General features: G+C 42.9%; 3 protein-coding genes across 4 annotated transcripts; 1 reads left to right on the forward strand and 2 right to left on the reverse strand.

Annotated features, from left to right (window-relative positions):
• Positions 1-19: 19 nt before the first annotated feature.
• On the forward strand, positions 20-2,408 carry pagr1 (PAXIP1 associated glutamate-rich protein 1). The gene is made up of 5 exons (XM_072373251.1): positions 20-273; positions 500-715; positions 1,432-1,765; positions 1,843-1,931; positions 2,033-2,408. The coding sequence occupies exons 2-5, from the start codon at positions 535-537 to the stop codon at positions 2,266-2,268; spliced, it is 840 nt and encodes a 279-aa protein (XP_072229352.1). The 5' UTR covers positions 20-273; positions 500-534; the 3' UTR covers positions 2,269-2,408.
• Positions 2,409-3,058: 650 nt separating this feature from the next.
• tlcd3bb (TLC domain containing 3Bb) lies at positions 3,059-10,894 on the reverse strand. Its single transcript, XM_072373134.1, has 7 exons — positions 10,357-10,894; positions 7,965-8,167; positions 7,527-7,610; positions 6,986-7,211; positions 6,689-6,784; positions 5,657-5,766; positions 3,059-5,515 (listed from the first exon to the last, which is right to left on the reverse strand). Exons 2-7 carry the CDS (start codon positions 8,087-8,089, stop codon positions 5,248-5,250), a joined length of 909 nt encoding a protein of 302 aa, XP_072229235.1. The 5' UTR covers positions 8,090-8,167; positions 10,357-10,894; the 3' UTR covers positions 3,059-5,247.
• Positions 10,895-14,598: 3,704 nt separating this feature from the next.
• mazb (MYC-associated zinc finger protein b (purine-binding transcription factor)) lies at positions 14,599-20,055 on the reverse strand. 2 transcript variants are annotated; one of them, XM_072373418.1, is made up of 7 exons: positions 19,963-20,055; positions 19,621-19,771; positions 18,283-18,389; positions 17,131-17,378; positions 16,977-17,040; positions 16,607-16,778; positions 14,599-15,939 (listed from the first exon to the last, which is right to left on the reverse strand). In XM_072373418.1, exons 1-7 carry the CDS (start codon positions 19,993-19,995, stop codon positions 15,596-15,598), a joined length of 1,119 nt encoding a protein of 372 aa, XP_072229519.1. In that variant the 5' UTR covers positions 19,996-20,055; the 3' UTR covers positions 14,599-15,595. The 2 variants fall into 2 exon arrangements, with proteins under 2 accessions (XP_072229519.1, XP_072229518.1); XM_072373417.1 differs by having other exon boundaries at positions 17,959-18,389.
• Between the last annotated feature and the right edge of the window lies 1 nt (position 20,056).

A 20,056-nucleotide genomic window follows, 5' to 3' on the forward strand; every position in this document is an offset into this window, starting at 1 on the left:
CAATCACATGTGGGATTAAGGCTACACTTCCCGTGGATGGATTATCCGTATAGTTTTAAATCAACGGGGTTGTACAATCCAGCAGAACCGAGCAGACCGTCACATAGTTCCTCTATCCAAAATGGCGCTATGTTTACGTTCCTGCATAATCGTTTATCGTACGTAGCAACTCTCATGGGGAGCTTTGGTGATTGTATCGCTTGGAAAATAATTTGACCAAACATTTCACCACAGCAACACTGAGCCACGGCAAACCAGTGATAACAATTGAAGGCACGTATATTTATTAACAAATTAAGAGATAGCTAGCGGTTAGCCTGGTTAGCTAGTTGTATTATCCAGTGAATGTATTACTATGTTTTCCATTTAATGTTTATTTCAAAGCAACATTAATTGGTATAGCTATGATGCTTGTTTTTTACGTTATGACATTCTTGACAATCTCACAAAGACCCCCCTCACGTCCCTCCCATTCATAAATACAACTTCTGTTAAGCAGATCTGTGGCTGTAAAGTTCACCAGGAGCAGGAAGGATGCAGGCTGAAGCCACAGACTCTTCTCTGAGAGAGGGCATAGAGGCTCTAGGTGTGAAGGACTCCGAAAAACCTGAGGCAAGCAAAGAAAAAGAAGAAGAGGGAAATGCACAGCCGCAGGACACGGAGATGACAGCTGCCAAGGATCAGGACGACGATACAACAGCCAAGGAGGAAGCAGGTAACCGTATTTAAAGGCGTAGACGAGAAGTGTCATCATTTGGGGAAAAGTCTTTGTTCAAAAAGAAAGCACACCGTTAATAATGAATAGCAGATAGTTGAATTTGTAAAACATAGATTGTTCCACGTGTTCTTCAGTTGAGGAGTATCTGTAAACATAAAACATAAGAAAATGGATTGCCCCCATAAATGACTATCAGTGAGACATGATGCAGTACCTGTTTGAATCACTTCAAGGATTCAGAACGAAGAGATCATTATATTTCCCTAAAACATGCTTTTCATGTCATAACTTATTTCAAAAGTTTTTAGAGGGTTTACATTACAAAACTGAAAAGGTTTACATTTTGTTTTCCAGAGCTTTTTTTCTTAGCTTAAATAGTCAGTGAAGACTGAACTTTTCCACTTGTCCAGAGCTTAAATTACTATAATTGTTATTTTAGGAATAATTTCCCCGAAAGATTGTTCTATGTGTTCGGAAGTTAAGGAACATACGGTGTCAAAGGTATCATGTACAGTGCAGATTTAAACTGTAGCTACTATGGAAAAAATGAAAGACTAATGCAAATAACTGTGTTACAACTAAACAACTCGAGCAATAGTTTTTGAGAAATCTGCGATAAGTTGAGACTGTGCTTTTAACTCCCAACACTGGTTTTCTCTTTACCTAAAAGCAAGTGTTAAACTGACTTTATGGGTCTCTTGATGCCTTCTCAGATGAGAACACGGAGGCCGCAGAAGGCGGGGCTCAGGCGGATGAACCTCAGACAGACACAGCGGGGGATGCTGGCGAGGAGAAGAAGGCAGCAGAAGTGGACGGTGAATGGGAGCTTCCTTACAGCGACGAAGAAATTGAGGACGCCAAAAACTGGATGCCTCCTCCTTCTGAGATCAAAAGACTCTATGAGCTCCTCGCTAAAGGAGATATGCTGGAACTGAGCTTCGTGCCCCTCCCCAGAAGGCCTCCGACACCTGAACGCACCCCTTCACCAGAGAGAGACGAAGAGGAAGAGGCCGCGAAGGAAAGGGAGAGGCAGGAGAGGGAGCGCAAGTCAGTGTTGCTTTTTCTTTCCAGTCATTTCTCGTGTGTTATTGTTGTGATATAAATAGCTTCATGCCCCCCCCCAGGCCTCCAACTCCGACTGAGTTTGACTTTGATGAGGAGCAAATGCAAGCCACTCCCAAGAATGCCTTCATCAACAGACGCAGAACACCAGGTGCAACAGATAATGCAAATCAGTAACCAGTGTTGGGTCTTTACTGCTCTCCCGACTGTTCAAGTGTTCTAACTACTCAAATGTTTCTCCTCGTCTTCCAGGATCCTCAGCCCGCTCCTCTGTAAAGAGGGAAGCTCGTCTGGACAAAGTATTGTCAGACATGAAGCGCCATCGAAAAATGGAGGAGCACATCATGCGTACGGGGCGAGACCTCTTCAGGAGTGACAAGAAGCTAGAGGAGGCTCTCTCCCCAAACAGCAAGAAGGAGCGAGAGAAGGAGAGGGAACGAGACCGAGACCCCAGCACCATCTTCTCCCCGAGACAGAGGAGATACTAAAGTATTTAAAGATGAGGACTTGCCCCAAGGGCAAAAGAGCTTCTCAATGCTCTCACGAAACTTGAATTTTTTTTAATGTAACGAGTTTTGTATGTTTTGTGTGTTTTGTATAACGGCAATAAAAGTTTTAACTCTTGAAATTGGAATCAGCATGTGGTGAGGCAAGTTTCAAGTTACAGCTCTATAATGAACACATCCACCAGGGGTGCAGTTTTATTCAAGTGAACATCCTCATCATACTACTCCACCTTTTTATGTTTAAAAAAAAAAAAAAAAAAAAAAAAAAAAAACCTGGTTTGCTTGAGCAGAATGGTTTCGCATTCGGCTGAATCTGAGCAGACAGCTCATCTGCGTGCACTTTAAAATTCATCTGGCAGATGATCTCATCATCAATGAACAGAAGTGGTTCAGAGCCACCGGAAGCTACACCTATAGTACGACGCCTGTGCCATCCCAATGTATCCAAGACTCTTCCAAGTCTTCTATACGTTTTAATTCAGTCACATTATAGTGCTGCCCATAACCAGGAGCAAAAAAAGAATATTCAGTGTACAACTTTTCAGCCACTTTAAATCTTTACGTTTAGCACCAAGCATAGATAAAGAGGACATCAGTCTATTTCTGAATGTGAGTTAATTGTCTCCGACACCCTCTGCTGGCTCACTTTGTCGATGAGTCTTACAGTTTAAAATAAAAATGCATATGGGTACCGTCAACCCTGTTGACCTGAAATACACATGAAAACAAAATAACAGACGAATCACATGCAAAAAAAGGACTGGAGACAGGCTCAGGACAGAGAAGTATATTTTCGCTAAATTCGAGTAACAATACAGCCTTCATGTAAGGCTCAGAAGCATAGAGTATAATATGTATGCATAAATATGCATTCAAAAATCACAAACCAAATAAATAAATAAATAAATACTTACAAATAAATAACAAGCATTTTGTGGAATATACAGTACATCAGTTGAAATGTTTCAGTATTGTCAAGAAGCAGTACCTTATGACTCCATGGAACAGGGGAATATTCTGTGTACAACATGCCCACAGCTGTCCAGGTGCTTTGGCACACACTTTCCTGTCTTGATGGGGTTTTTTTTTGTTTCGTTTGTTTTTTTTGGAGCCGTTTGAAATGATTTTTTTTTTTTCCTTGACCCTTTTCCAGCACACTGTACCTGCGTCAAATAAACTTAATGATAAAAGTACCGGCGGCTCGATGATTGGGGCATTTCCTATAATTGTTAAAAGGCGTCATTTGTGGACCTAAGGGTTGAAATGAATTAATCATAATAGTGCCGATAACTCGATGAACAAATGTGCTGCTTGTCAGTCACAAGGGAACGCTTCCCTGCAAGACAAATTCCCACTTTTGCTTCCCTTCAAACATGAACATTGTAAGTCCCCCAACAAAGCAAAGAAATACTTAAATCTCATGAATCCCTTTTTGTGAAATATTCCTGCCACGCAAAATGGACATCAGCACCAAAGTAAAAACAAGAACTTTTAAGTGAGTACTTCTGAGCAGCTGTCCTCGTATGCAAAATAAAAATAGTGATACCAGTGAACGGAATGGAGTTATATCTACACTGAAACAAGAGCTGTAGCCTTCCAGTGGTCTGCAGACGCTAAGCTGTAAAACAGTGAAATGATTTGTCTGAATGATTAACCGTCTTTGTTCAAAGTGTTCGTGTAGGAAAAATGTAGTAGTCCCATTGAAGGTTAAAAAAGAAAAGAAGAGACAATAAACAAGAGTGCTCAGCCAGGGTAGTAATATTCTGACACGAGCAGCAGAGAACAACACAACGAATGATAATGTTGCACCGCCTCTAAAGTGTAGTTAAGCTTTACTCTTTACCTGTGGCATCAATGTGAAGAGACAATGCAACCTAAACAACAGTGGGGAAAAGTGACGTGGGTTTTTGATTTATATTGGTTTTAATGAACTTAATTGGTTCTTATATACTTCTGAGGTTTTTTCCCCCCCATCACAAATTTGTGGTAATTTCCTTGTAAATCTATGACTGAATCCCAGAGACAATGAGTTTTTTTTTTTTTTGTTCTTTTAAATTTAAAACATTATCATTATTCGAAGCAAACGTCTCTTAGATCCAGAGGGGCCCTAATATGCAGTCAGAAAATGAGACAAAACCTGAAAAAAAAAAATGAAAATCATCAAAAGACATAATACTGACATGGAAAGGACAATTTCACACCTGCTATGTACAACTATCACATGTATCACAAGCTTCGTTCATCCTTCTTTGTGGATAAGAATAAATTAAAATGTAAAGAAACTGCAAACAATGGGGGAGGAAAGGAGGATAAGGCAGCAGAATACAGTATTTATGACATTATCTCCCTTCTAAAGATGAGTCAGTCTGCAGGTTGGTTACATTTTGTTGGAGTGACAGTGACTACATAGAGGATACAGATAATAAACACTAACAAGTCAAAATACTGCTTAGCCGGGATTTTTTTTTTGTCTTTTTTTTTCTTTTTGTTGAAGGTCTTCATCGTTACTAAACTGAATCGAGCCTTCCATCTACAGCAAACATACTAACATACAATATAATACATTCCTATGTTCCTCCTCTTCCTATACTGTGAGGCAGAGAGGACTGAATTTGATCTACAAGAGGGAGAATAGCCACCTATGCTCGCTATACATCCAGGCAAATTCCTCTCAGGTCAGTGCATGTTACTATCTGTCACAGTGCCTGATGACATCTTAAAATACCGAGTGCCCAAACACTCAATTCCCTACAAATTAAGAAGTTGAAGTAGTTGGAGGTCAGCCACAAAAATCATTGAGCTGTTCGCAGGCTACAAACACTTCAGCATGATTTGAGGTCAACATCTCAACTTTTTTTCAAGTCTTGCTTTTCCCTCATCGCTTTCCTACCTTTTTACATACTCATTGGTACATTCGCCTTCCTCCCTTCACCAACCCTCCCCCCTTCCACTTCACGTTCCTCAGTGAGTGGCCAGCTCGGGCTCTGTTGAGCTCGTGCTGTAGCCGTTGGCAGGCTGTGGCAGTGCACTGCCATCCGTTTGACGTTCCTTAGCAGCGGCTGTGGTTACACACGGTCTCTGAGAGCGGGACGTGCCCTTGAATAGTCGCAGGGCACCCCTGCAGATAAGGGAGAACCAGTAGAGCTGGGGTGCCATGAGCAGAGCAGCACCAAGGTTACAATGCCACGGCACCGAGAGGGGAACCATGTGGAAGGGGATAGATGCGTACCTGGATCCAAACAAAGGAAGCGCCAAGAACCGTCATTTCTGTGCCTTACATCCACAATCCAAGATACAGATCAAGTAGCTGTGTGAGTTACTGACCCCAGCTGAGTGAGACAGCAGAGCAGAGATGAAAAGAAAGACATACCTTCCATAAACGTAGTAGAGGTAAGGGAAGAGTAGGACTCGAAAGATGAAAAAAGTGATCAGCATAAGAGCTCCATTCACTTTGTGCAGCAGAGTGTGTTGCTGTTTGTACTGAGAGAGAGAGGGAAACAGAGAGGGAGAGAAAGAAAAGCAAGCAGTACAGTTTTGTGAAAGTAGTCAATGTTGATCTCCTTAATCAATGGCATATAGTTACTTTTAACACCATAACATTTGTTAGTGCAGTCTGCATGGACTCATGGACTGACCCAGGGGTGGCTGGAGAGCACAGGGGAACAAACTGGGACACTGGTTGATTTCCAAAGGCGGCAGCTGAGCAGTTCCAAGTCTGTTTTTTTTACATTCTCATTTGTTTAAACTTTTATCTTGAACAGTCAGCCTGCATCGCTGTGATAATACCATGCACAACCTCCGGCCCATTCGCCAGTGTTAAACCCCCAGAATTACATGGCATGCCAGCAATAAATGGCCCTTTGTTTTTTGTTCCTGGTCTTTTATTCTGTAAGAGGGGAACACTACAAGGGCACACCTTTTGTTAGTTATCAGTTGGCCACATGCACTGCTTGGGCAGCGATAGGGTGCCAAGTGACAGAGGGTAAAAGGACAAACTGACATTGTATCTGTTGCTTATACACTCTTAATACTGCAGGCTATATTCAGAGGCAAACAGCTGCCTCAGTTGGGGGCACGAGTAGTAAAGCAAAGGAGGGGTTCAACCTTCACCAAAGCACCGAAACACTGCACACAGATCTACACAAACCTTTAGCAAGTTCAGGGGAGGGATGCAACGTCTATAATGGCTATCCAGGCTAACTGTGTTACCAATTAAAGAATGATGTTTGACAGTGCTGTTCGTGTAAGACACCGATGCGTGCCGGGAATAGCTGGAAATATGCTCTCCAATGGATTAAAAGGGAGGAGAAAAAAAATGGAAAGTGCAGAAGAACTTTAGTGAGAAACATGCGCATGCAATAATGCCCTGAAATCTCCTTTCAGGCTGATTCTTGACACTTACCTGAATAAGTATTTTTCCTAAGCAGACAGACGGAGTGCTGAGCTCAGCCATGAACATTATACCCTGGAAATAATCTCCCTTTCCTTGTCGCCAAAACTGGAGAGAGGAAAAACGGGCCGATTAATTCATCCATAACTTTGATTACAGCTTTGCTTCTTTGTTGAATTTCAGTAAATATAACCCCCCCCCCAAACATCCTCACTGTTAATTTACATATGAGCTGCATAGAAATACTTCAGTGCAACACTTTTCTTCCCAAATCCAAGCTCAACAGAAAGAGCAACATGTGACAGTTACCACAGAGACAGGGAAGCAGACGGTGACCATGACAACGTGGTGCAGCACCATGAGGAACTCGCGACGCAAGTAGCTGGTCAGCGCGGAGCTCATGTGCTGGGGTGCTGCCGAGGCCTCCTCGTGCCCTTTGACCCGCAGCTTGTACCAGTAGCACATGAACATTGCGTAGATGTCGTACACGAAGTAGGGGACAGCAAACATGATGTAAGAGCTAGTAAGCCAGTGCCTGCGTAGATAAGGAGGAGAGGAGAGGTTGGCTTTTGGAAAAAAAGAAAAACCTTTAGGGAGACCAAAATAAAACTATTACACACATTTAAAGAGCAAATTTTAACATCTCAAGGCAGCAATGTCGCAGCTGTGCTTTGCGTTTAAATTAAACTGATCTATTACATGAAATTGTGACGCTTGAGTGCGTCTACGTGATTCATCTCAAAACCTGAGAGAAAAAAATAAATAAATAAATCACAGATCCTGTCAGGCGACTTGTTTCACTCTACAAAAGAAAAGAGGCAGGCTAGTCAAATGCAACAGAACGACTTACTGGTCCTCAATGATGTCCTTACAGGAAGAAGCAATGATGTAGCCAGCTGAAGAAGCCATGACCGCCTGAACCGATGACACCAACCTAGTGGCAAAAAAGTCAAGTTTTTTGTTTGTTTTTTCCTCATCAGCTGATGAGGCAACAGGTTTCAGACTGCTTGGTTAATGCAAAACAGAGCTAAAAGTACGTGGCAAAAACAATATAGCTGCAAAAACAACTTGGTTCTATAATATGTGGGAGTTAAGCAAAACACCTGCATATTTGTTTTAAAAAAATAAAAAATAAATTTAAAAAAACTTGTACAACACCCGCAAAAACAACCCCGCTCATATAACACGATACTTCAGGGAGCATGCTGAAGCCATTAGAAGTTAAATAGTGCAAGTGACGACCATCTAGTCATGAAAAACATAATGAAGCGGTCCCAGAAGGTCTAACCTGGCTGATACAATGACTGCATCTCCTTCACTCCATCTCAGCGCAGGGATGGACTTCAGACACTGTTTGGACAGGAGGAAAAGGCCTGGAAAGAATACAGACCCAGCAGCCAAGATGGTCAGCATGGTCTCTGGCGATCTGTCTGAGAGGCAAAAAGTACGGCAGGCAATCTGGTCCTTGAGATCCGTCGCTCTCTGTCCTCTCTGAAAAACACAAACCCAGACAGAGTGAGTGAGAGTTTGCACTGGTCTCACCACAGCCTACTCCCCCGTGTATACATTTGGCTGCAGTTGCGGAGATAACGACAAATGGACATTATCAAAGTCCAACATACGTGGCTATACATTATTCTTAACTAAGGCGATAAGAGACGTGGTGTTTATTGGATTGACAGCAGGGAGTTTCAATACATTCAGCAGATTTTTTCAAACCTCTTCAAAGGACATTTGACTCCTTTTTTTTTCTTTAAGTGGTGGGCCTAAGAGTCATTGCCTCTTTGAAGGGAACACTTTTGTTCTGAGAACATGGAGCACTTTGGAAAAGGTTTTCGCTCTGAAACATGGAAGATAGAGAGCAAATCTAACTATTCTAACCATTACCCTATTGCAAAAAAAACAACCTCTTAATAAAATGATTCTGCCATCACCACCTTTAGGGACAGCGTCAATAGGATGACGCTCTGAGCCTGTTTCCTCCTATAAAACCTTTAAGAAGTTTCCCCAAGATGTTTCCTCCACACGTGCTGGTGGAAACCAAACACTGAAATCCTCTTTTTTTCCCCCACTATAACCTGCCAAACATTAAATTAGCCTTTCTCAAATTCCCAGCGGGCTTACATGTGCCTTCAAGTGAGGAAGGGCGTTGATTTGGTCATGCTGCGACGGTGGTTGCCCTTCTGTCAAACTTTTTTATCTAAATCTAACTTCTCGGAAAAGCTTTTCTCCAAAGCCTGGGGGCACACTGAACGACATTGTGGGGGTTCAGTATTTTGCCAAAAGACACAAAATTCTCTCAGCATCAGAGCTCGGCTTTCACCAAAATACACCATCATCTGTGAGATATTGTACAAACCCAGGTGGGCTTCTTTTAAACAGTTACAACATAATTACTGGGGACTGATCTAGTTGTCCAAGCATCTAAAGGCCCAAAGACATAGGTAAAATGCACCAGAGAATGACTGAAAGTGTTTTAAAGAAAGGGTCCCTGAATACCTCTAAGGCATTCAGCCTTTTACTTGGAAAATGTGCAAAAGTTTAATTAGTCTGAAAACACTTGAACGTCGCGTAGAAGTTGAAAGGGTTTGAAAACTTTGTAAATGCACAGTTTGTAATTGCTGAATATAGTGGCAATGACAGAATGCCATACAGAGGGCTTTTTGTGCATAACCCTGTCCAATCCATCCGATGATACTGTTGTTTATGACTTTGCCATTTATTCCTACGGCAACCATGTGGTGCTACCATGCGGTTTTGCTTACACCAAGCTAGCTGACTCATTAAAAAGCTCAAATCCATTAGCAAAATACGCAATGCGCTATTTTAAAATCATGAACGTCGAAAATATCGACATTAAATGGACTGTTGGCGCCCACTGTTCCAGTCAACCACGTCAGCCAATGTCACCTGTCTGGCAACACAGTTGCTGGTTAAGTTTTGGTGGGTAGCTTAACAAACAAGTAAACTGAAAACAGTTATACGCGGACACACTGTTGACGTTATAGACCTGATCATTCACATAGTTAACCAATCAAACTAATGTTAGCTTTAATAACTAGGCTACATTGCACAACAGAAAGTCCGAGAGCACACATACCAAAATGTACTTGGGACTAAACTAACGCCAACATTGCTATACTTTAGGTTTTCCATGAAAATGCACCTGCTAGTTAAGCTAGCTAGCTAACGAGGGCTACAGGTAAGTGAACGCAAATTAAGTGGCATGTCACCGCGTAGTTTAGAGAAGAAGTAGGCCAGTCAGTAAAATTAAAGTGTGCAGCTCACTGAAAAGAACAATACTGCTAACATTAGATGTCACCCCTAGCATTGGTAAGCATGACCAACGATCTGCGCTGCAGAATCGCCGACTAACAATGACACCACGAACGTTAGCATTAGCCCAAAATGTGGCAGTTAGAGGACTGCTTGGCTACCCACAAATACACAGAACCACAGCTAGCAAGATGGATGACAAAGAAAACTTGCAACTGAATGTGTCACTTTCCACGTTTTGTGACCGACTCATTAAAACAACAAATTCACGTTAAACTGTTTTGCAGCTTGTTATTTGTTTTTAGCACTTAGCAGTAGCAGCTAAGTTAACCGATAACGCAAACGCTAACCGGGGCTAACAGAGCGGAGTTTGCACATGTTGAGAATAGATATTAAACAATTACACAGCGGCTCTGCAGAGTCCAGTCAGCGGCCAGTCAAAAGTCGTGTCCTGCAGGAAGCGTTCAAAGATATCCCAGGGGTTTCAGCTTCGATGATCCGCATGTTTATGTGGCCACTTCAATGCTTGAAGGGTAGCAGCAGCGAGCTAACGCTAGCTTGCAGCAACTTTGATCAAAATCAGTGTGAGGGCAGCTCACTGAGAGCATCGGTGACTGGCTTACGACCCAGTCGGCGTAAACAAATAGCGTTATCTAACTGAAATAAGTTAAAGCGACAAGAGAAAGACAAAGACACAGCCTGGTCCAGATGTCAACGTGACGTTAGCTGATCCTGTCGCTAAGTCATCGCCTGTCTCGCCACAGCACAGCAGAGATGCCGCTACCCCAGCCTCCCAGATGCAACGTTGACTCAACACTGTGCACTGCTGCGCCAGCTAGTTCCTACAGGTCCACGCAGAAGCTCGTGTCATGACGAGAAATGTGCGGCAGTCACAGCCCCGCATTCTGTACTTTAATAAATTGTTGTCTTCATTAAAGGTAGGGAAAACGCAGAATTGATTCCACATCTGTCCCAGCTGTAATAAGTTTCTGCATTATGCAAATCGTCCTCTCCAAAATGCACTTATTTGCACAGAGGCGTAGCCAGACAAAAGCCCATTGGGGGAACATGTCCCCCATTACGGTTTCTGCATACGCTTTTCTACATAATACAGTGCCAAAGGAGCTCCCTTTGCGTGGCCCTTTCTAACTACTCCTTCCAGACTGATGGACCTGAAATAAGTAAAGGTAAAAATGTTGAGATATGAAGGTGTGAAAGAGGTACAGTGGCGTTCATTGTGAAAATGCCTCCCCTAAAACAATGTATAACTCAACCAGCATTCATTTCCTTTTCACAAAGATGATAATCAATGCAACATTTTTCCTTTATTGGCCCAGCAAAATTATAAGAGTGACTTTCTAAATGTAAAACAATAGAACATCCGTTTGTAGTTAATTTCATGCTGGATTAAGTATTTCTTTCAACATGGCAAACCAAAAAATGTTTGTGCTAATACCTTTAACTGATCTGTAAAGCCTTTATAACTGCGAAAAAGTTCATTACACATACATAAACCCTTTAGAGGAAGCATAACTCAGCACTTTAAGAAATATTAGAAAAGAGCGGGCCATTTTATGACCAGCATAGAAAGTCAAAAGGGGGGAAAAAAGAACATTTAAAGTCCAACTGGAAATCAGTGAGAAAAATCAATTATGTGCAGCGATAGTCACCAGCCACACAGCTCTTTCATTAGAAGAAGAGCAGTCTTTGTTATGAAAAGACCAAAAAGTGGAAATAACATTTTAGAATTTAGCCTTTAGAATTCCCATGAAGAGTGCAGACGTCAAAAGAGAAACCTAAACGCTTTATACAACATCCTTGTTTAATATTAAGTTCATCTCTTTTCACGGTGGGGTATAAAACTTTGAGAGCCCTTTCGATTATTTTGAAAACCTCTACCAGAACGTGGCCTAAATCATCAGACTTTCACGTAAATTCCAAAAGTTGACAAGTTTAATTGATAACTGATATAAATCCTGATCCAATTTTGCCTCTCTCTGAATGGCGCAGCTTTCCTTTCATAGCCCTGACCTTCACACCAACGTCGTTCGGCATTTCTGAGATGGTGGAATTATGACCTTAAACATGAGAATGATGTGAGAAAGGTCTGGATTTGCATAGTAGTTACCCCTGGATCTTTAAATGTGCATGTTTTACTCAAACACTCCTCTCAAAGGCAACATTTAAATTGGATCATGTTCATTTGTACACAGCCTGATGTTATCATTGTTATCCCATTAACTGAAAATACCCGATTCTGATTTAATCCATTAGAAAACAAGCACATAAGGAGATATGCTTTATCATTTTGGACAACAATGACCAATGAATAGTTTTTCTAACTATATAAATGACTACGCTGACTGTTTCTTGTCTCGTTTAATAAGGTCCTCTTCATCTACTTTTAGGACACGTCAAACTGTTTTAAACAGAAATACAGAAAATTAGAATGGATTCATAAACTGTGAAGTGCCATTGTTTATGGGAAAAGTGTTTTAACTTGTTTTTTACCAGAGAATGATGATGCATCATGAGGAATAATAATTAAAAAAAAAAAAAAGTCACATTCAGACTTGTGTACAAGACTTAAATCACTCTTGTGTGAACGTGTGCTCGTGTAGATTAGGCACAAAATGTGTTCTGTGTAGAAGCTGATCTTTGCTTTAGGAGAAAGGCCTCGTCTCAGAAAACGATAGTAAAAGCTTGCACCTACCTCACGTGGTCATTGTTGTCAAGAGGCAGCTTTGGGAAGAGTGTTTGTCTGGGAGGTTCAGACCCTGGCTTCCCCAAACCACATGTTGAAGTGTCCTTTGGGAAGACATTGAACCCCACATGGCCTCCATCGGTGCTTGAATGTGTGTGACAGCGAATAAGCACTGCAAATACCTCTAACACTGGAAAGACTGAGAAGTGCTGTTTCACTGGATCAGCTAACAACAGCTGTCGTTGACATGAAGCTTTTTAAAAAGAAGGGGGAAAAAAATCTGCTGCAAACATCTACATCTATCATCCTGTACCTCCCAACCCTTTTATTTTATTTTATTTTTTTTAATGTCAGTAACTAGCCAGGGGGTGGCACAAAAAGGAATGACGCACTAAAGCCAAAAGCGTCCTGCAGCTGATGAACCAGGTGTGGTGGACAGATGTGCCTTACATCAGCAGGTAGCACTGGAATGAAATGGGTTTAAATGGGGACCTGAACTTGTCACTAAAAGCACTTTCACTTTCCTGCTCTCTTAAAGGTGAAAGTGAACCTTCAAACGCACGTTAATTCCAGCTAATATGGTCGTACAAGCACTGACGTCACCACTGCTCAACATTTATTAACTTACAGCCTAAGATGCATTCACCAATCACAACACAGGGTGATTTGATCATTAAACTGCTGCAAAAGAAGCAAACGGTTCCTTTTAACTCTCCGTTTTGACCCTTTCAGTCTGTCAGTGTTCGTGTTCTGTAGCCGACGAAGCTGCGACTTTTCTTTAAGACACGTAATGTTGGGCTGTGAATAAATGATTAGCACACAAGACAATTCCTGTTTACTCTTTTTACTTTAAATTGTCCAAATTACAAAATAATACCATGATCTCTACTTCATCTACAAAAAAAAAACAAAAAAAAAAACAATATTTATGACTGTAGTAAGCATTGTTGATTTCTCCTTTTTTTTTTTTTTTGCTCTAACAACCTTTTAGACATGCATACTGTTGAGAAATATAAAAATATAAATATAAATACATCCCATTAATATTCTTAATGAATCCATGACTAAGATTTGAAATATTTTATCATAAAAGAATTAAAATGCAGTTGAGTACAATAAGGCATTAAGATGTATCACAAGAGCTGTACATAATCCTAGAGTAGAGGTATTATTCTTTTTTTTTTTTTTTTAGTGTGATGAAGAAAACCTAAGATTAACTTGGAATAAAATCGCTAATTTTTCTCAACAGGAAGAACACATTTTCAAAGAAAAAAAAAAAAGGAAAGAAAAAAAGAAAGATCAGGGGGGAAAGAAACAACCCTACAAATTTGAAGGTAACATATTAACACAAAACCGAAAAAGCACTCCAGTACAAAACCAGGATTTGTTTACAGCATACCAAGTGGTGTTGCCAACTGCTATTAAACTTCTTTGCCTGACCTGCGACTTTTTAAGCCCTTTCGACACCACACATCACTCACAATAGAACTCAAAGCAACTGAAATACCCGCTGGTGGAGCGAGCGTTCCTTACGTGATGCAGAACGACAAAGACTGGCGTTCAAAACGTGTGCTATACAGAGAGTTAAATGACTAAAATCTAAAACGCATAAGTTTCACTCGTTGGACTGGTACATAGAGAGAACAAAGGACTATGGCAATGGCAGTTACAATCAAATGAATGGCAAACAATGTCAAAAACGTCTGAATAAAAGCAACACTTTCATAAATATCATCGTTTACAGCTAACTAACTTAGAGGAACCGCTGAAGTTTTCTTTTTGTTGTGACAGTTCCGGAACAATAAGCATGACCGAGCTAGCTTGATTTCATGCAAAAGGTAGTACTCGGGTGCAATAATTGCCATGTCAGAAGCTGAAGTGTTGATTAGCAGTTGTTTTTAGTTTTTTCTTTAGTTTTTTTTTTCTTTTAAAAAAAAAAAAAAAAAAAGGCCAGACCCAGAAAGGAAGACTGAGAGCAAGACAATCCGAGAAAGCTCAAACCTTGATCCTTACTGAATCCAACAACAATTTAAGGTGCGTGATGCTCCTCAAGACAACTCTCCTTTTGTTTCTGTACCTTTAGGAAACAAATGAGCACGTACATCCCACAATTTTCATACCTTCCACAGCATGTACAGTATGGTCTTCTGCCCTGATCGATTAACATCCCATTCGTAAAGACTTAGTGACATAACATTACAGCTTCAAATCAAACGCTGATCTCCATTTTGTGGGAAAAAAAAAAAAAAGAATAAAAGAAAACATGCGAGAGGAGCCCAAACCTACACTCACACCCAAACACCAAACACACAACTTCCCTTCTAATGTTTGTTATCGTCTTTTTTTTTTTCTTTTTCTTTTTCTTTTTCTTTTTCCTGAAAGCTATTCTCTCCCTGCAACTTTCACAAGAGCCATTTGGAGTCTTGGTGAGCTGCAAAAAAAAAAAATGGAAGTAAGATCAGAGCTGGTGTGAGATACCATATACAGTACTTGGTGCACTTGCAGAGAGCAGCCAATGCCAAAGGGTTGAGGGGAGGGACAGGCAGAGAGACAGAGAGAGGGCAGAGAGGGGTGAGGAGTACAGTAGATGCTCACAAAACCACAGTTTCAATGGAGTCTTACATAAACTAGAGCTTTCGGGGGATATCTAGGCTGCACATCCAGGTTTGTCATTAGTGTCAGTGAACCTGCCATAGCCATGAAAGTCCTTCTTTTCACAACTTCAGTCCAATATTACGGCTCTTCCCACATGCTCCATTTCTCTGCAGCTCCGAGGTGAACCTGCCCCCCTCAATTGGTGACAATCTTCCCCATTCTTAAAACCTAAAACTTGTCATGAATTGGCGATGGCAAAACTGAAACCGGATTCGCATCTACAAGTAACTTCAGCCTTCTCTCACCTTACCCTCAGCTCAGGGGCTCGGGTTAGCTATCTAGCGCTAACTGTGGGACTGTGGTGCTGCAATGCTAGAGCAGTCTGTGACGAGCAGGTCCACCACGGTGTTGCCGGTGACATAGACGGTGGGCGCCGTCACCATGTTGCTAAGGGAGACGGAGCTGCTGGCAGCCACATTAGACGTGACGGGGCTCGGGGCGCCCTGGTTGTTGCTGTGGGTACCCATGTGACCCTGGAGCTGAGTGGGCGTCTTGCAGTGGACGCCGCACAGTTGGCAGACGAGAACGCCGCCAGAGGCCGTGCCGCCAAAGCCCCCGGGACTCTCTTTCCACTCTTGGCCGTGGTGCTTCTGGGCGTGGACACGAAGGTACGTCAGTGTGGTGAAACCTGATGGGTGACAGATGAGCCGGGAGTCATTTCAGAGAGATGTTCAGCAGCAATCGATCAAAAAGAAGTCTGATAAGTGGAGACAGTCAGGAGTGGAAAAAAAAAAAAAAAACTCCAAATGTGAATCAGGTAATGTGAAAGGCAACCAAAAAGTAAACAAATTCTACCAACAGGATCTCAAAATGTCAGCAGAACTGATTTACAGGAGGGAACACATTCTTGTTGATGAACGTAGCTCAATCTGAATGTAACAGAAACCATATGCAAGCACTTCTGATGCTTGTAGTAGTGATTTAAACTCTTTTCTTTATATTTTTGCATTCACATTGATAAGATTTCTTTACTTTATATTGTTGATATTCTATATTTCTCATTTTATTCTTGTTTTGTTTCATATCTATGTAAATACGTGTGCTGCCACTCACTCAATCAATGCAAAAACAAAGGTGCACAATTGAGAACTGGTGCTTTTACTCAGGGACAATGACCTTCTCCAGACTTGGAACCGCTGTGAAGTTGCAGCGTGTTGTGACCCGAATAAGGAGCTGTGCTCCTTTTAGTGTTTGCAGAGTTTGCTCCATGGCTTGTGAGCTTCACGGGTCCTGGCACTTCACAGGTCCCGTGTACTTACTGTAAACGAGCCAGTCAAAAGGGCATGTGTACTTACTGCGGTTACAGAGGTGGCAGGAGTGGTGCTGCGACTGGTTGTGCACCCTCATGTGATCCGTGATGTAAGCGGCAGACAGGAGCTTCCCGCAGATGTGGCAGGGCACCTTCTCCTCGTGACGAATCATGTGCGCACGCAAGCGATCCTTCGTGGCAAAGCTGGACTCACAAGTCTGAGGAAAGGTAGAAACATTCAGTCAAGCAGACACTTGACTCTTATGTATGACGTGGGTACAAAAGAAAGGAATTACAATAATTATGTGTCATTTAAAAAAAAAAGAAGATCTGTCAAGGGTTGAGGGAGTGAGCCATCTAAAGATGCAGATAAATGAAGATAACAGGACATGCAGTAAAACAGAAGTGTGGCTTACGGGGCATTTGAAGGGACGCTCAGATGAGTGCACCTGTCTGACATGACTGTTGAGATGGTCAGGCCTTTGGAAAGATGGACAGGAGGACATGTTAGGACAGATAAAGAGTGTTTTCTGGGTATCTCTGTGCTGTGCGACTGCTCCGCTGCATTACCTGGAGAAAGCCTTGCCACAGTGAGGGCAGATGTAGGGTTTTTCCACACCACCCTGGTGCGAGCGCACATGGTGGCTCATGCGGTCCTTCCTTTTGAAGCGCTGCTGGCAGATGGGACAGGAGAAAGGTTTCTCGTCCGAGTGGGACAGGCGGTGGCGGTTGAGGTGGTAGACGTCTCGGAAGGCCTTCCCACAGGTCTCGCAGGCGTGGTTCTTCCTCACGGGATTTGGGTTGGGATTTGTGGGCCGCTGAGGCAAAAACAAGCAGATGAACAAGCTACAGAGTTTAGGTTTGAAGAGTTTCCACACGGAATTTATTCTAATTACACGACAACATACTGTCAGCCATTCAACATTCCCTTATTTTTGTTGAAACCATGCAGACTGGCCACGCTTAAGCACAAACTGGCCGATTAAGTAACTGATTTGGATAAGTAAAGTTGCTCGTCGTGGCTTCACGACTTATGTTAGGTGAATTACTTCCTGCTGGACTTGGAAGTGTCTTTGTGTTTGCACACGGTTTGTGTTACAGAGAACATGCAGGGGAGCGCGGGGGGGGAGCTTCGAGCACAGTGTTTCTTAAACTGGAGACCAGTACCAAACGCTGGGATGGATTTTACTGGCCCCAAAACCAATTACTGATCATTGAGCTCAAACAGAATTTACCACACAGAACTATTTAACTCCGTGTGATGCAGGTTGCAGGTTGACGCACGGCAACTGCTTCCAAGAAGGTGGTTTAACCATCCTTATGATGAGGCAGCTTAAGAAACAGCATGCTTGAAGGTTTGGGGTTGACGACAGCCGTCTCCACAAGGCCCTGACCCACCTGTACTGTCGCCCCTGTGGCCATGACGACAGCAGCAGGAGGCGGAGCATGAGGGTTAACACTAGCCATTACGTTTGCCATGGCCACCCCTTCACCATCCTGACCACCCAGAAGAGGCTGTTGGGCGCCCGCCAGCACGCCGGGAGGGGCGAGAGGGGGAGGCGCGGAGAGGTGCAGCAGGGAGAGGGGAACAGTGGGCCTCTCCGTCCTCCCTCCGGCCCCCACCGCCATCGCCAGCGGGGCCGCTGCCGCCACCACCACCTGGCCGGCTGCTCCCTCCTTTGCTCCCTCCGCCTGCTCTCTGGCCCTGTCCTTCATGCGTACCCCAGTGTGGACCGACTGGTGCCGCCGCAGGTTGTAGTTGTTCTTGAACTGCTTGTTGCAGATGGCACAGATGTGTTGCGCGGGGGCCGGCCGGGACACTGGCTTCACTGGACCCGAGGGAGTAGGGAGAAAAGACAGAAAGAGACTCGTTAGTGTCACTTAATAGCCAAAGAGTCAGTGAAATTAACTTCTCAATCATTCAGAATGCGTTACTAAATGTTAACTTCTGGTGAAGATCTGGATAAGATCCCACCAGCCCTCTGCACTGAATTTGTTATTTTGTTTTCATGACTAGAAACTAAATAGGTTTTGATTCTTTCCTCAATAATGTGATCGTCTCGCTGTAGGAGCACTTGAAGCACAGTGTTGGAAGCTCTAAACTCAGTGGTGGTTTTCAGCAGACCGGGGCAATTCAGGATCAATGAATGACGCAGCAAACTGTTGGCCAGTGGACGTGAAATCGCTCACCAATAACTGAATGGAAAGAGCTCGCAGCTCAGAAAAAAATTAAACAGAAAAAGCAATCACTGTGGCAAAGTGGCTGAAGGGGCACCGCCATGAAAAATAGAGCGCCTGGAAAAATTGTACATTGTTTGCAGGTTGAATATATAATGCAAAAAAATCAATCAATCATCCAATAAATGCAGCCAATGGGTTCTCCGACAGATTCCAGTTTTCTTTTGGCCTGGTTGCTGCATTAATTCATCTATAAAGGACGGTTTCATGGTCCAAAAAAAACATCATCCTGAAGTTAATCAAGTCTGAACAACACTAATCCACCGTTAATTATATCACTCTGATGGAGTCTGCATGAACATTTCACATTCTGTGAGAAACCTAATAATGAGAATAGGAATGTTAGTTTCAGGCCTCGACACGACTTGCAGTCCGACTGCATCGCAGCACTATGCAAATCAGTTTCAAAGCAACAGTTGGTTGATGTTAACATAGAGAAAGAGCAGAGGCCACTTAAAATGTTCAATTCTGCACCTTCCAGCTATGGGGTGGCAAAAGAAAAATGCTTGATATGAACTTTTAATGAGGTTTAATTAACAACACAGGGTTTTTAAAAGTAAAACGCTTCATTGATGTAAGCCCATACCGCATTTCCTTTAACCAGATAAAACTGTTTTATGAAAAGGATTTCAACTGCCTTTGTCATTAAAAATCGCTCAGGCCATTTTTAGCTTCCTCTCCCCGTCTCTTCACCTGCCTTCACTGGGTTTCTGACACCTGACTGACTTTAGAACCGGCATCGGATGATCCCGTTTACACTTTAAACCCTTTCAGGGCTCCACAGGTGCAAAGAGGAGAGGAGTGGAGTGCAGTGTCCCTCACCAGGCAGGGGTTCCTCACTGAGAGCAGTGGTGTCCACAGTTGAAGGAGGCTGTGCAATGTGCTCTGTGGGTGGGGTCTGGGGAGAGCTCGTATGCACTTGCATGAGCTCTGATTGGAGGCTCCCGTCCACTTGGTTTTGGGTGGGAGTACTCTGGAGAAGCAAGGAGAAGGCCATCACCAAATGTAAACACAAGTCACAGCATTATCTTGTTGAGGTGCAACGTAGAAACACAAGATGTGAGGGCAGCTGGACAACACTGCTGAAAAGGCCCTTGTGGGGTAAATGTGCGGTGTGAGAAGAGAGAAAAGAGGCCCGCAATGCCTGCCCAAAAACAAGCCTACCTGGAAGAGAAAATTGCTCCAAGCAGCATCCATTTTGCGCCACAGCGATGGAGATTATGAAGTCAGCTCCTGATTGAGATCGTGAAGAGCAACC

The sequence above is a fragment of the Leuresthes tenuis genome, unplaced genomic scaffold, assembly GCF_036924035.1.
Source record: "Leuresthes tenuis unplaced genomic scaffold, fLeuTen1.0.hap1 SCAF_20, whole genome shotgun sequence".
NCBI classification, from domain to species: Eukaryota; Metazoa; Chordata; class Actinopteri; order Atheriniformes; family Atherinopsidae; genus Leuresthes; species Leuresthes tenuis.